A 15,762-nucleotide genomic window follows, 5' to 3' on the forward strand; every position below is an offset into this window, starting at 1 on the left:
CATTATTTTGTGCCATGGACAATGGTTAATGCAATACACCACAAGTGATCAAATTTCAGAGAACAAGTGTTACCATATCGATCAGTCAAAATGAGATATCTATGTCACACACCACCCAAGACACATGGACCATTGTACAGGAGGTTGTGAAAATATTGTAAAGGCATAGGTGAGATGGGAACCAAAAAAAAAAAAAAAAAAAAAAAAGAAAGAGGACTAGTTCATTCATAAAAACCACAGCAACTGAGGGCACCTACAAACTGAATACATATGAACAATTTTTGGCTTCTGGAATAAGAGACTCAGTTTTGGATAAGTATGTGGCCACTCCTAGACTGACCATGTTCCAGAGGAGGTCTCCATACTCTGGTTTTTATGGGCAGCACAGATGGGACTTTCTTGGTTATAAAACAAAACCAAGAAGAGGACTTGAACTCAGAAGAAGACAAGGAAGTGTATTTTGTAGGTCTTATTAGGAGAAAAAGTATAAATGTCATCAAACTACAGGACATTATGTTAGAAAATTAATGAATTAATAACTATTTTATTAAATCATTAAAGATTAAGCACTTTAAATAACTAGATTACCGTGGTGGTTGGTATGATTTCATAGATAATAGAATGGTTGAATAATTACTGATCAGTAAATGCAATAAAATATATGAACAAAGGTCGTGACAGGAATGCAAACACCATCAACATTGGTGCCAAAATGGCATACAGAAAAATTAAACATCATTCATGATTAAGGCCCTGAAGAAACTAGGAATAGAAAGGATATATCCAACATAACATAAATTGAATAAAAATAAAATTATTTCCTTTATAATTGGTACCAAGGCAAGGGTGTCCACTTTCTGCAGACCTAAAATCTTAGCTAGAGCTCTGTCAGAGAAAGACAAAATAAGAATGCAATCAGAAAAGGAAGAAGACAAATTATCTGTGTTTGCAGACAGTAGTATCATAAATGTGAAATGCCCTAAAATTCTACCAGGAAAAAGAAAACAAAAAACAAAGAACCTTAGATACAATGTTCAGCTAAATTTCAGGCTACAAAATCAATATTTCAAATGCAGTAGCATTTTTATAAGCCAAAAAAAGTACAAAAGAAAAAAGTACCATTCATGATAGCATTAAAAAAATAAAACAGAAAGCCTTGGAATAAACAGGAGCAAGGAAGTAAAAGAGTTCCACAATGTAACTGTATAAAACTGAAGAAAGAATTTTGAAAAAACAAAAGATGAGAAGACCACCCATTCTCACATACAGATAGATAGATAAACTGTATTACAGAAAGCAATCTCCAAATTCATTTAAACCTTATCAAATACAATAAAATATGAATTTTTACTGAAATAGAAAAATGTACACACACCAGCAAAATAATAAAATAAGGAAAAGACAATGTCAAAAGCATCAAAGTATCTATTAAAATTAGACTTCGGAACAAAATAATTATATTAAATTGCAAAGACTGCTACATAAGGCCAGAAAATAGATGTGTACACCAGTAAATTAGCCTTCAGTACCCAGAGATAAACCTACACAGATACATTCATGTGGTCTTTGATGAAAGTGTCACTAACACACATTGAATAAGAGTGCACCCCTTCAGTAAATGGTGCTGAGATAGCTGGATATCCTCATACACAAGAAACAACTAGATACATTCATCTTACCCTGCCCAAAATCAGCTCAAATGAATCAAAGTCCCAAATCTAAGTCTAACAACTCCTCCAGACAATCAAGGAGAAATGACTTCAGGGTATAGGAAGCTGCAAGGACTTTCTAAAATGATCTTCATGTTTGGGAAGGAGAATTGTGGAGATTTATGACCTTGAAAAGTACATACTCAAAAAGGTAAGTCAGTAAATAGACAGCTTACAGGATGAGAGAAAAATAAGGAAAACTATACATTTGTTGGGGGAATTAATACCTAGAAGACAAAAAGAATTAAAATGTTCTCAGAAACATCACTCAATTAATAAGAAGAGAAATGAAATGAACAGCCAGTACTAGAAAGAGAAATGTCCAGCAATATATGGAAAATATTTATTTTTATTATTTATCAGATTGATGGAAATAAAACTGGGATTCCAGCTTACAGCAGACATGGTGGCTACCATAAAATACACCTGTGGCAAATAATGCTGGTGAAGATGTTGGAGAAAAGGAACCTCAAAACTAAAACTAGAATTACCTTGGGATCTAGCTCCAACAGTTCCAGGTACACGCCCAAAGTCATCAAAGTCCGAATCCCAGAGACCCCTACAGAAGTTCCCACGTTATGAAAACTCAAAGTGATGGAGTTGTAGGTCAAGTTTTGTCTGATAAAGAGTAACAAAAAAATGAAGTTGAAGAGAAGAGACTGACTGATGTGCTGATTGTCCCTGTTTAATTATAATATTGAATCTTCATCCTTCTAATGAGTGTCTAGTAGTGAACACTCACCTGCAAATCCCTTGACACTGGGTTTGTCCTCAGGTTTTATTATTGTGAGGAGTGACTGCCATTTCTAACTTCTGACATCAGGTTACTATTAAAAAGACCAAGTTAGTTCTTACAGATACAGTAGAACAGTTGGTGCAAAGTCATAGGAAACACATACATGTCTAGGAGGGGACAAGAGTTCTGAGTGCCAGTCTCTGTGTGCAGGAGAAGATGACTAATGGAGGGGATGAGGATGGTGCTGAGAAGATGACCAAGAGTCTTGTCAGGACTGGTTGGCAAGGCTTTTTTATTTGAAACAAAGAGGCAAGGGGACATTGTCATCTGGTGAGTGGAATGCAGACCCTTTCACAGGAGACCTCAGCATCTCTGAGGACAGGGCAAGGAGGGATTCAGGAAGAGAGAGCGCAGCTGCATGGGCAGTCTGCTGAGCATGGCTTCCTCCTGCAACACTTGTCTGAAGTCTTCCTCAGCAGGTCAGCAACAGCCACCAGACTGTTGGCTACTGCCACAGCTGCTGCCTCCACTGCTGCCACAGCAGCCACTGCTGCCTCCACTGCTGCCACAGCAGCCACTGCTGCCTCCACTGCTGCCACAGCAGCCACTGCTGCCACCACTGCTGCAGCATCCAGAACTGTGACGATGGCGACGGAGAGATCTGCGGGGCCTGTGGTGGCTCAGGCAGCAGCCACCACCCCCAGAGCTGCAGCAGCCCCCAGAACTGGAGCCACAGCAGCCCCCAGAGCTGGAGCCACAGCAGCCTCCAGAGCCCAGGCTACAGCAGGAAGACACAGGGGGGCACTTGGGAGGACACTTGGGAGGACACTTGGGGGGACACTTTGGAGTCTGGCACTTGGGAGGGCACTTGGGGGCACACTTGGGAGGGGGCTGGCACTGCTGCTGGCTCTGCTGGCAGGACATCTTGGCCTGTGGGTGCTCAGAAGCTGCAAGAGAATCACACATGTCAGAATCACTCATGGCAAGACACCATTCAGAGTCCTCTCATTTGTAACATATTCATGCTGTCACAGTGTGTTCTTCATGAATTCAGAACCTCAGAAAAGCATGCAAGTGAGGCAGTAATTGTCACCTGGTGTCCAGATGCACTGAATGACTATCTAGTGACATTGTAAAATTTCTCCTGGTTCTAGTCCTCATACATGTGACAGTACATTGACTGTTTAAGAGAAAAGTGATTGTCAAAGGACAGAGTAACCATGGCTTGAAGCTGTCTTTAGTTTAAGGTCAGTATTCCAAAGCACCTTCTATGTCACTGAGGGAGTAAGCTGAGCCCCTTAAAGAAAAGTATGTAAACCCTCTCAAGGTTGCCATGGAACTCTAGGGCCTGTTGTGAGTTCAGAGTTCAGAGGTATACAAATCACTACCTGCTCAGGCTAAAGGTGACAAGGTCAGTGTCAGCCTGATGGTGTCCTGTTCCTCAGAGAAGTGTGTGAACAGACCCAGGAACCAGGGCTCCCTACTTTCCCAAGCCAAAATGATAGCCTGCTGCCTTTTCCTGACTAAATATCTTCAGAAATGAGGGAATGCATTTCCTTCACAGCCCCAACATCCTCTGAAAACTATCCAGATGCACACAATTCTCTGATCACTGTCCTTTCCTGAGGGTTCCTATGCACTGAAGTTACTTTGTTCTATCCAGAGCCAGAGTGTCCCAAGCATTCCAATGTCTCTCAGAACTGTAGCTTGTGTGGGCCAATTTTCCCTTTCCTCACTCCTCACTCTTCACTATATTTAGTGATCTACCAATATGTCGTCTAGGCTGAGAGTCCCTTCCCAGTCCCCTCTCCAATGCTAGACTGGAAACCCCTCTCAAAAGTCTCTGCTCTTGCCTCCTGGGCATACTTACCAAGATGATAGACAGCTCACGATCTGTGGGTATCTCAGGAGGTGAGTGGATGGAAGTGCTCTGTGCCTTCGCTTTTATTCTGATCCTGGGCTCTGCCTCAGCCTATCAGACAGTGTCTGGACAGGGGAGGCTCTACCTCCTGACACCTGCATGTTCATGTGACAGGTGATGACCAGATGATCCTCACCAACCTTCCTCCATGAGGCCAGGCATGCCGCAACTCTCTTAGAGCATGGCTTAGGCATGAAGGGAGGAAGTGGATTCCTAGCTCTTTAACCCTGGCATACCTGCAGAGTACCAGTCACTTCTCCATCTTTTTTCTTTTCTGTTCCTTCTTAATGAGACATGTGCATCTTGGAACAAGTAGAGTTCATACAACCTTCAAATTTCTTGGGTGTCTGCTTCCATCCCTGCACTTTCCCAGCTGTGCACATCTGGATGCAGTTTAGACATGTACATCAATAAAACCCTGTGTCATGTATGATTCAGCACCAAGGTATATATTGAGGTGTGGTTCTGAAAGCCTATATATCCTGATTCATTTCTCATGTCCACTATTGCAGTGGAATGTTAAGGAGGATATTTAAGAATATTGTGAAAATTAATGAATTTCAAAACAGAGTTAAAAAGTGGCTCACAGAAAAAGAGCATCATGTTACACACAGTTTACAAGAGACATATGTGCAAACTGCTAAATACAGGATCAGGATAGTTCCATTAAAATCTAGCAACTAAAAGTTGGTTCGTCAGTAAAAAAAAAAAATGTGTATTGCTTTTGTAGAGAATCTGAGTTTGGTTCCTAGTACCTACAACTGGGCAGCTCACAACCCCTTGTAATCCCTGCTTCCAGACACCTAACACCCTCTTCTTCCCTCGAAGATATGTGCAATCATGTATACATACACACACATAGACATACACATAAATATGTTACTTAAAATATAAACAAAATACTTACAAACAATATTTGAGGGAAAGTGGAAATGTTCAATACATATCGCCTGTACGAAAACGTCACAAGAAAAACTTTTATTTTGTAACATTAATGTACAGTAATAATAATTAAAAATGCAGTGCTGCCTTCCAGAGTATAAATCTTCTTAACTTTGTTGTTTGAGTCTTTAAATTTGTCTTCATATGTGTGCTTATACTGCATCTTTATCTTCATAAGAGTAGTGCTATTCTAGTCATTCTTTACTGCTTCAGTATTCCTAGATATTCCGTGGAAGCCAGCACACCTCTGTCATGGAAGGTGCCAGCTGTTCCTGGTGACATTGCAGTTGGGGAAGAAGTAAGAAGAGAATGAAATACAAATAATGGTGTTCACAGATGAGAAATAGAGGAAAAGCACATACTATGAGATACTGTCAATCTATTCCTGCATGTGAAAAAAATAGCTAATTGGGCCTATATATACCCACCTTCAAGTGATTTTAAAATAAGCAGTCATTGTGCTAGTTAGTAGTATGGTCCCTTATGGTGTTTTGAGGCAACCATACTGTTACGTTGCCCTGGTCTCCCTTTCCCTACTCTCTCCCTTCCCTTTCCCTAAATTGAGCTCACTCTTTTCCTACTTATCAGATCACTTGCACCCTGTTATTTCCTTCTCTAGTGCTCCCCCACACTAGAACAGAGGTGTATTGGCTTTTACAGAATATCTAGTAATACTGAATAAAGGCAAGTAAGTCTCTTTTTAATTTCCTGGTGTCTGAAGATACTCTACTACTCTTACTGAAGATTTAGAGCTAGGAGCCTGTGACAATAGAGAACATGTGACTTTTGCTTCTTTGGGTCTGGGTTACCATGTTCAATATGATCTTTCCTATTTTCTTTCTTTTTTTAAAATTTTATTTCAAATTTTATTTTTATGTGGATATTTGTGTTTTAATTTTACATATCAGCCATGGGTTCCCCTGTCCTCCCTCCTGTTCCCGCCCCCACCTTCCCCCCAGCCCCTCCCCTCCATTCCCATCTCCTCTAGAGCAAAGACCCCCCTGGGTATTCAGCTCAACCTGGTAGATTCAGTACAGGCAAGTCCAGTCCCCTCCTTCCAGGCTGAGCAAAGTGTCCCTGTGTAAGCCCAAGGTTTCAAACAGCCAGCTCATGCACTAAGGACAGGTCCCGGTCCCACAGCCTGGGTGCCTCCCAAACAGTTAAAGCTATTCAATTGTCTCACTTATCCAGAGGGTCTGATTAAGTTGGGGGCTCCACAGCCTTTGGTTCATAATTCATGTGCTTCCATTCCTTTGGCTATTTGTCCCTGTGCTTTTCCAATCTTGGTCTCAACAATTCACACTCTTACATTCCCTCCTCTTTCTCAACAATTGGACTCCTGGAGCTCCACCTGGGGCCTGGCTGAGGATCTCTGCATCCACTTCCATCAGTTATTGGATGAGAGTTCCAGCACGACCGTTAGGGTGTTTGGCCATCTGATCACCAGACTAGGTCAGATCAGGCTTTCTCTCGATCATTGCCAGCAGTCTACAGAGGATGAGATCTACACGAACAACCTGGACGAGAGTGGGGATAATGAAGGGCAAGGTTCAAGGGAAAGAGAGCTTAGGGGAGCAGGAGATCCCAGCTGGATCAAGAACAGAGAGGGAGAACAAGGAATAACAGACCATGATAAATGAAGACCACAGGAATAGGCAGAGTGCTCGAGAGGTCCCAGAAATCACAATGATCTTTCCTATTTTCATTCATTTGCCTGCAAAGTTTATTTCATTTTTGTTTCAGCTGAACGCAGTTCTATACTGTGTATATGCACACTGTTTTTACTAGCCATTTGTCCACCGCAGGGCTTTTCAGTTGTTTCTATTTCCTGTCTTTTTTACTAGAGCAGCAATGAACATGGCTAAGCAACTACCTGTAAAGTAGACTGTGGAGGAGAAAGTCTTTTTTTGAGTTGTTGGACAGAGTTGTCTGTTGATTTTTTTTTCCTTTGGCTCTTTGGGAGCCCATCACTCAGCTCCCAAATAAATATACAGAGGCTTATTCTTTCTTATGAATGCCCAGTCTTAGCTTGGTATGGTGATATTTTATTTGTGCTGAAATGTGATTTTTTTTGTATGTTATAAATAAAGTTGTCTGGGGATCAGAGCTCAAAATGAGCCATTTAGCAGAAGTCTGATGTTGGTGGCACATGCCCTTAATCCAATCACATGGTAGGCAGTCTCTGTGTGGTCAAGGACACAGCCAAGTAGTGACCCAAACCTTTAATCCCAGTACCAACCATAGAGACCTGGAGGTCTGTATAGACAGGCAATGACGAGGAAGTCATGTGGTTGGGTTTAGAGCCAATGAGAAGGCTGAACAGAAAGGCAATAAAAAGACAGGACACAGGAAGAAGGGCTCTCTCTCAGAGGAAGGTTGGCAGCAAGTGGTAAGCTAAAGGCTATTCACTAGTGCTCTGATCTCTTGGGCTTTTAATACTGTATTTGGCACTGTGCTTCTTATTTAATAAGATCATTTAGAATTTTGTCTACAGCTTGGCTTATTTCTAGCCAGCTTTTCTTTACTTAGATGGTCTTGTCTATCTTTTGCCTCTGGGCTTTTATGTTTCTCTATTTCTGTCTACCTTTCCTTACTTCTTTCTCCATGGCTTGCTGTGTAGCTGAGTGGCTGGCCCCTAGAGTCCTCCTCCCTCTTTTTCTAGTTCCTTGATCCTTCTCTCCCCAGATTTCATCTCCTATTTATTCTCTCTGCCTGCCAGCCCTGCCTATCCTTTCTCCTGCCTGGCTATTAGCCATTCAGCTCTTTATTAGACCAATCAGGTATTTTAGAGAGGCAAAGTAACACAGCTTCACAGAGTTAAACAAATGCAACATAAAGGCATATAACACATCTTTGCATTATTAAACAAATATTCCACAGCATAAATAAATAAAACACATCTTAAAATAATATTCTACAGCAGTTATCCAAGAGACTCCTAAAACATTCCAGACTATCTGTGTTGCTCCTGGTTGTCTCCCAGAAGTGGAAGTTAAGTCCCCTTTGCTGAAGACACCATGCACTTCAGACACTGGGTCCAAAGGACCAAGAGCTAGAAATTTCAGGTGAAGGTGCCGTGCGAGCTTCCACAGGAGGGAAGCTACTAACAGTCCTATCCAGCCATGATGCCGATGATACACAACAGCAACAAACATGGCATAATATCCACAAGGATGCAGTACTAGCATGCATATCTGGGTAGTAACCATCAATTCTCTTGTTGTACTTAAGACCTGATAGACATGGGGGAAATTATATCTGGTACTGGAAACCTAGCGAACTACCCTGACGAGTAAGGTCATGGATCTACAACCAACACTCTATCAAACCAGCACAATCCTTAACTGCATTCTAAGTATTTATCCTTAGAGCCACAGATAAACATACTTTTTACCCCTCATCAAAGGAACTTCTCTCTGTAACAGATAGGAACCATTACAGAAAACCACAACTAATCAAAATGCAAAGATGTGGAGCCCAGACCCAATTGATACATCCACAATACTACCCCTACCCCTTAAGGCTCAGGGATCATTATGGAAGAAGGGACAGGAAGATTTAAGATGCAGAGGAACCGTGTGTTTGTCATGCAGTTATGTCTCCTAGGACTGTCAGAAGCTAACTCAGAAAGTCTCACCAATATGACTGTTTAAGCATGAGCAAACAAGAACAACTGTAGACATGCTGGCATGGATTGGGAAAGCCCAGGAGGCCCCAATGCTGCACAAAGAACTACAGACTACCAAGGAATGCTGTGAATGGAAGAAATAGTCTTTCCCAGGGAAGAACACACCAACTGGTTATCCAATACCAAATGGTCAGTTCTTAAAACACACATACAATTAAGATTATACAAACTGCACTGGGTAGGTTGTATTTAAGAGCACACACACACACACACACACACACACACACACACACACACACACAGCCTGGAAGGAGGGGACTGCCTGTACTGAACTTGTACTTTTTAATAATTTTAATGAAAATAGTATGTATTCATTTTAGAATGGCATGGTTGTAGAGAATCTTACTTTAACATTACTCCAAAAGTTAAAAAACATATCAATGAGGTGTAGACAGACAAAATTCTCCATGAATACGTGTTGACTCTGGAATTGCCAAAAGCTTGGGAAAAATGAAGCTGGGTCATCTGAGAAGGATGAGCTCAAATGAAATGTGGTAGAGATACATGGATATTTGTTAATATGCATACTTCTCTATCTTCTATCATCTATCTATTTATCATCTATCTACAACCTTCCTTTTTCTAAATGCCTCTTCTCTTTATACATATTCAAAATCCTATGACAAAATATGGCATCCAGATCTCTTTTGTCTATCAATGATTCTGTTGCAACCTCAGACCCAAATTTTAAAAACCCTCAACACTCCCTACAATAACTAGCATTAAGCCCTTAACAAATACTTGTTGAGGACTGCGTACCACCTAACAGGAGTAAAACCCTATGACATACAGCCTTTCATGCTACCTCTACCTGGAGCATTTCTATCTGCTCTCAAAACTGTTCTTAGGTCAGTGATGCTCTTTTTCATACTTTGGCTATGATTTTCCCTTAAAGACATACCACACCCTTTGCCTGACATGGTAATGCAGCTGGGTTCTACTTTTGTTCTTTTAATTCATCATATTTAACGCAGTTATCATTCATTCCTTGACAACATTTGTTAGTGTTTGTGTTTTTTCTTATCTTCAGTAGGTAAACACAGCCCTACACATGCAGTAGATATTTTATGGTGTCTAAGCCTCTGACTAGCATCATCATTGATGTCTTAACTTATAAATAGCTATTCCTTATGACTCAGGTCACCTCATAGGAACCAGATCTCTGAGACAGACTGAGGCATGGGTTTCCAAATGACCTTGAGAGACCTGCCAGTGTCACACCTGGACTGACATCTGCTCTCCATTCAGGTTGTTCCAAAGTGATTAGTAATGGGGAGAGGTTAGGAATTGATTCCTGGTTTCCACAATGACATCTCTGCTCAGCTCAGCTCCTGACTTCTAAGATGACTGAGATGAGATGCATCTATCTGCCTTTGTACATGACAACATCCTCCAGGTCCTCAGCTGGCATGCATGGGTGTAGGTATGTGATGTGTGAGTAGCATGCTTGCTGAATGAAGACTAGGGCTCTGTGGACTTAGGCTTCAAGACAATATTAACATCTTGGCTAACTAGCAGTTGGCATACTTTCAGCTATCAAGGTGTTTCCTGTAACTAAAACTAAGGTAATTCTTCTCCATCACATAGAACATAAGTGAATACTGAGAGCTCTAAGCAAGAAGTAATCCAAATGAAAATTGTTCTTCATTAAAGTAAATACAGTTGTTGTTAAACTATTTCACAATTACAAACCATGAAACAATACTCTCACAAGTATATTCAGGTTTTTTAGTTCATTATATATTTTGTATATTAGCCTTCTATCAGATGTGTAGTTGGTTTTAAAAAAAAAAAAAACTTTTTCCATTGTATAGATTACCACTTTGTTGAAATGATTGTGTCATTTTCCCTGCAGAAGCTTGTCAGTTTCATGAGGTCTGGGTGGTTGTTGGGTTGGTCAACCCTCCAGCTCTCCTTCATTCTCAACAGCAGGGTGAGCTCTCCTGTGCATTGTGTTCAAGGCTATTCCCCACTTTTTCTTCTGTTGGGTTTGGTGTATTTAGTTTTATGTTGATGTAATGCTTTGACCCTTTAATACAGTTCCTCATGCTGTGGTGACCCTAAACCATAAAATCAATTTTGTTGTTACTTCATAATTGCAATTTTGCTACTGTTATGAATCATAATGTAAATATTTTTAAATTTAACTTTCATTGATTCTTTGTGGATTTCACATTATGAATCTCAATTCCACTCATCATCTCCCCATCCCTTCCTATCTGCCCTCTAACCTTGCACTGCACCACTCCCCAGGAAAAAAAAAAAAACAAGATAAAACTTAAAAGGAAAGAGGAGAAAAAAGAAAAGAAAAGAAAAGAAAAATCTTCTACAAAAGAGAAGCTTCTTGAGGAAGCTGTAGTATGACACAATGAGTCACACAGTCCTTTAGTCCATATATTGTTGCTTTGCAAGTGTTGGTTGCATTGAGTCATTGGTCTGGTTTGAGGTCTCTGGTTTTTGCTACATCCTCAACACTGGGCCCTCACTGGGGTTCTTCTTGGATATTATGTTGTTCTTCTGTGTCATGGAGAGTCTGTATCTCTGGGTTTTCAGGATCAGCCCCTTCACTCCAGCTGATCATAGATAGTATGGATGATGTGTCAACTCCTAGCTCTGATTCTGGGTCTGAATGGTTGCTATATTGTTCAGCCCATAACTTCTCCTTCATCCTCAACACCAGGGTGAGCTCTTCAGTACTGTCCTGGCTAGCTCACCCTGTATGGTAAGCAGAAAGAGGCAGGGCCAGTTCTCCTGCTCTCATGTCCTGGGGTCAGCTCACCCACACTTAAACCACTAGAGACAGTTCTACTGTGTTGCCTAGTTGAGGTGTTGGGGCCACTCGGCCAAGTGCTGCAGCTGGTGAGAGGCAGGGCCAACTCTCTTGCTCTAGTGACCTCAGGGACAGTTCTTCAACCTATCACAGACCTTAAGGAGCATGGGGCAGGGCTTCTCTCCCTTGCCCACACCACCATATGGTAGATGAGGAGTGGGATTCAGTCTCTCACACTTACCTCCATCAGCAGGGGCAGCTCTACTGTGTTGCCCAGGTGAGGTGCAGGACCCACTCTCCCTAGTTCTGTATCTGGTGAGGGGGCAGGGTCAGCTCTGTCATCTGCTGCAGGTGGCAAGAAGCAAGGGTCTTCAATTCTATTCCATTTATTGATATGTATTTCCCTCTCCCTCACAACCACATGCCAGACAAAGGGTGCAGGACCAGCTCTCCCACTCTGAAGATCTCAAAGCAGGCTTACCTGTGCCCTGACCAACAGGGTCAGGACTACTATGGTACCAAGGTGAGGTGCAGGGCCTGCTCTCCTGGGTGCTGTATGCAGCAAGGACAAGGGACAAGGTGGGCATTTCTCTCCTACCCACACTGCATGACAGATAAGAAGGGGGGCTAGCTCTTCCACACTTATGCCCTCAGGGTTGGCTCACCCACACCATCACCATCAGCATCAATCAGCTCTACTGAGTTGCCCAGGTGAGGTGCAGGGCCTACTTTCTGAAATGCTGCAGCTGGTGAGATGTTGAGCCAGCCAGCTCACTGGTTCTCCTGACCTCAGGCTGGCTCTCCTACCTACCACAGGTGGTGAGGGATTGGGAAGGGAAAGACAGCTCCCTTTTGATTACACCACCATGTGGCAGATGAGGGGCAGGGCCAGATCTCCCATGCTCACATTCTTAGGGCCAGCTTGCCTGCATCTTTGTCAACAGGGTCAGCTCTGCTGCTGCCTAGGTGAGGTGTAGGGCCTGCTCTTCCTAATGCTGCACTTGGTGAGGGGCTAGGTCAGCTCTCCTGCCTGCCACAGGTGGCAAGGGGCAGGGGCAGGGAGGTTTGAAGATAATTTTTTCAGTGTATACTTCTTATTTTTTATCAAAAAAATCAAGTGTCCATAGATGTGTGGATTTATGCCTGGGTCTTATGTAGGATGAATCTTAACGGGTCTTATTAATAAAAACAAACCCAGGTGCCAGTTATTGGGGTGAATGCTGGAAGATCAGAGAAGCAAAACAAGCCACAGCCACCCCACCTTGCCAATTTCTCAGCTGATCCTGTTTCCTCAGACTGGAAGCCTCTGAGTCCTCATCCAGAATGAATCTCAGCTGAACTGCTGCTCAAAAAGCCTAAAAGCTTACCCAGACTCTAGTTCCTGGTCCTCACACCTTATATACCTTTCTGCCATCACTTCCTGGGATTAAAGGCATGAGTCACCATGCCTGGCTGTTTCCAGTGTGGCTTTAAACTCATAGAGATCCAGATGGATCTCTGCCTCCAGAATGTTAGGATTAAAGGTTGTGTGCCACCATTTTCTGGCCTCCATGTCTATCTCATGGCTGTTCTGTTCTTTGACTCCAGATAAGTTTATTGGGGGACACAATATCACCATATTTCCCCTTTTTGTCTAAAATTTAAAAAAGATTATAACTAATACAAGAAAAACTACATCCAATAAATATATGCAATATATACAATCAAGAATTACATTAACAATGTCTAGTCCATGAACGTTTGACAGATTCAGACCAAAAAACTCCATTAATATATAACACGTCCCCATTAACATTTGACAAATTCAGATAAAAAAATTTTCATTACTTATCCTATTTAAAACAAGTAGTTCCTCCGGGCAGTGGTGGTGCATGCCTTTAAGAAACCCTGTCTCGAAAAACCAAAAAAAAAAAAAAAAAAAAAAAAGTAGTTCCTTTTAAAAAGTAGATTCAATAATCTCCCTTTTAATCTTATCATATCCATATTCTCTTTTTTTAGTAGATCAAAAAATCTACCTTTTCTCTTATCACTTCTATATCTTCCCTTATTTCAGAGTAGATTCAATGATCTACTCTTTTCTATATCTTCTTTTTTTTCTTTCTCTTTTTCTTTTTTTTTAAGCAAGAACCCTGTATCTAATCACCTGTGTTTAGCTTTTTTTTTTTTACCATTAACAATAAACAACTTGTAACCAACCATCATAAACAATAACAATTTTCCATAAGCCATTGAATAACCAAAAAACACCCACCCCACCTCTTGGGAATGTGGGCATCGTGTTCTTAAAATTACTTCCTGTTTTCTGTGGGCAAAGACATCTTTAGAGAATCCTGAAAAGAAAATTTTGGGGTTAATTGTCAAGTCCTGGGAAAGGTAGCTGTATCATTTGTTGTTCAGTCTCTGCATAATGGGAAAACATAGGGCTTGTCTCAAGTCTTTGCTTGAATTGTCTGTGAATCTAGCCATCTTGAAATTGTCCTGAGCAGTTTGTAGTCCAAAGTCGATCTTTCTGTGGTGTTAATCAGCTTAATGACTTTAACATAGTCCATGTGGAATCATCTTTGTGAGGTCTTGTCATCCTTTTGAAGATTTCAAAGTTTCTGTTAGGCATGGTCATGGTTCGCTGCAGAGTTTTTGTTGTTGTTGTTTGTTTGTTTGTTTGTTTTCTTTGCTTTGCTTTGCTTTTTTTCTTTTTAATAGCTGGAGGGACAGCCATGGGTTCTGGGAACTGAACTGTCTTAAATTCTATTTCATTTATGACGTGTCTGTTTTTGTGCAAATGCCATGCTGTTTTTATTACTATAGCTCTGTAGTACAACTTTAAATTAAGAATGGTGAGCCTTCCAGACATTATTTTATTAAGGATTATTTTAATTATCCTGGTGTGTGTGTGTGTGTGTGTGTGTGTGTGTGTGTATCTATATGAAGCTTAAAATGATCCTTTCAATTTCTAAGAAGAATTGTATTGGAATTTTGATGGGGATTGCATTGAATCTGTAGATTCATCCCAGATTCATCCTACCTTTTGGTAAGGTGGCCATTTTTACTATATTAATCCTACAGACCCATGAGTATGGGAAAGCTTTCCATCTTCTGATATCTTCTTCAATCTCTTTCTTCAATGTCTTAAAATTTTTATCATATAAGTCTTTTACTTACTTGGTAAGAGATACCTCAAGATAGTTTAAATTATTTGAAGCTATGGTGAAAATAATTGTTTTCCTGATTTCTTTCTCAGACCATTGGTCATTTTTCTATAGGAGAGATATATACAACTACTTTGCTGAAAGTGTTTATCAGCTGTGGGAGTTTCCTGGTGGAATTTTTCAGGTAACTTTTGTATACTATAATATCATCTGCAAATAAAGTTATTTTGACTTCTTCCTTTCCAATTTGTATCCTTGATGTCATTGAGCTGTCTTATTGTTCTAGCTAAGACGTCAAGTACTACATTGAATAGGTATAGAGAGACTGGAAAACCCACCTTCTAATTTCAGTGGAATTGCTTTGAGTTTCTCTCTATTTAAGTTAATGTTGGCTATGATCTTGCTGTCTTTATTATATTGAGGTATGCCCATTGAATTCCTATTTCCTGTAGGACTTTTATCAAGAAAGGGTATTGGATTTTGTCAAAGGCCTTCTTTACATCTAACAAGATGATCATGTGGTTTTTTTCTTTCAGTTTGTTTTTTATGGTAGATTATGATTATCAATTTTTGTGTATTGAACCACCCATGCATCTCTCCGATGAAGACTGCTTAGTCATGGTAGATGATCTTTTTGATGTGTTCTTGGGTTCAGGTTACAGGTATTTTATTTGAATTTTCACATCTATGTTTATAAGGGAAATTGGTCTATACTTCTCTTTCTTTATTGGGTCTCTCTGTGGTTTCAATATCAGGGTAACTGCGGCCTCATAAAAGAATTTGGGAGGCAGAGCCAGGTAGATCTCTGTGAGTTTGAGGCCAGCCTGGGCTACAGAGTGAGTTCCACGAT

The 15,762-nt window shown here is 40.9% G+C and overlaps 1 protein-coding gene across 1 annotated transcript; it reads right to left on the reverse strand.

The window, feature by feature from the left end:
* Window positions 1-2,733: 2,733 nt before the first annotated feature.
* LOC118585271 (late cornified envelope protein 1C-like) lies at window positions 2,734-3,386 on the reverse strand. Its single transcript, XM_036189604.1, has one exon. It carries the CDS (start codon window positions 3,367-3,369, stop codon window positions 2,926-2,928), a length of 444 nt encoding a protein of 147 aa, XP_036045497.1. The 5' UTR covers window positions 3,370-3,386; the 3' UTR covers window positions 2,734-2,925.
* Window positions 3,387-15,762: the final 12,376 nt, after the last annotated feature.

The sequence above is a fragment of the Onychomys torridus genome, chromosome 6 (assembly GCF_903995425.1).
Source record: "Onychomys torridus chromosome 6, mOncTor1.1, whole genome shotgun sequence".
NCBI classification, from domain to species: Eukaryota; Metazoa; Chordata; class Mammalia; order Rodentia; family Cricetidae; genus Onychomys; species Onychomys torridus.

Excerpts from the sequence above, each read along its gene's own strand:
- LOC118585271 (XM_036189604.1), bottom strand. The coding sequence starts at position 3,369 with ATGTCCTGCCAGCAGAGCCAGCAGCAGTGCCAGCCCCCTCCCAAGTGT.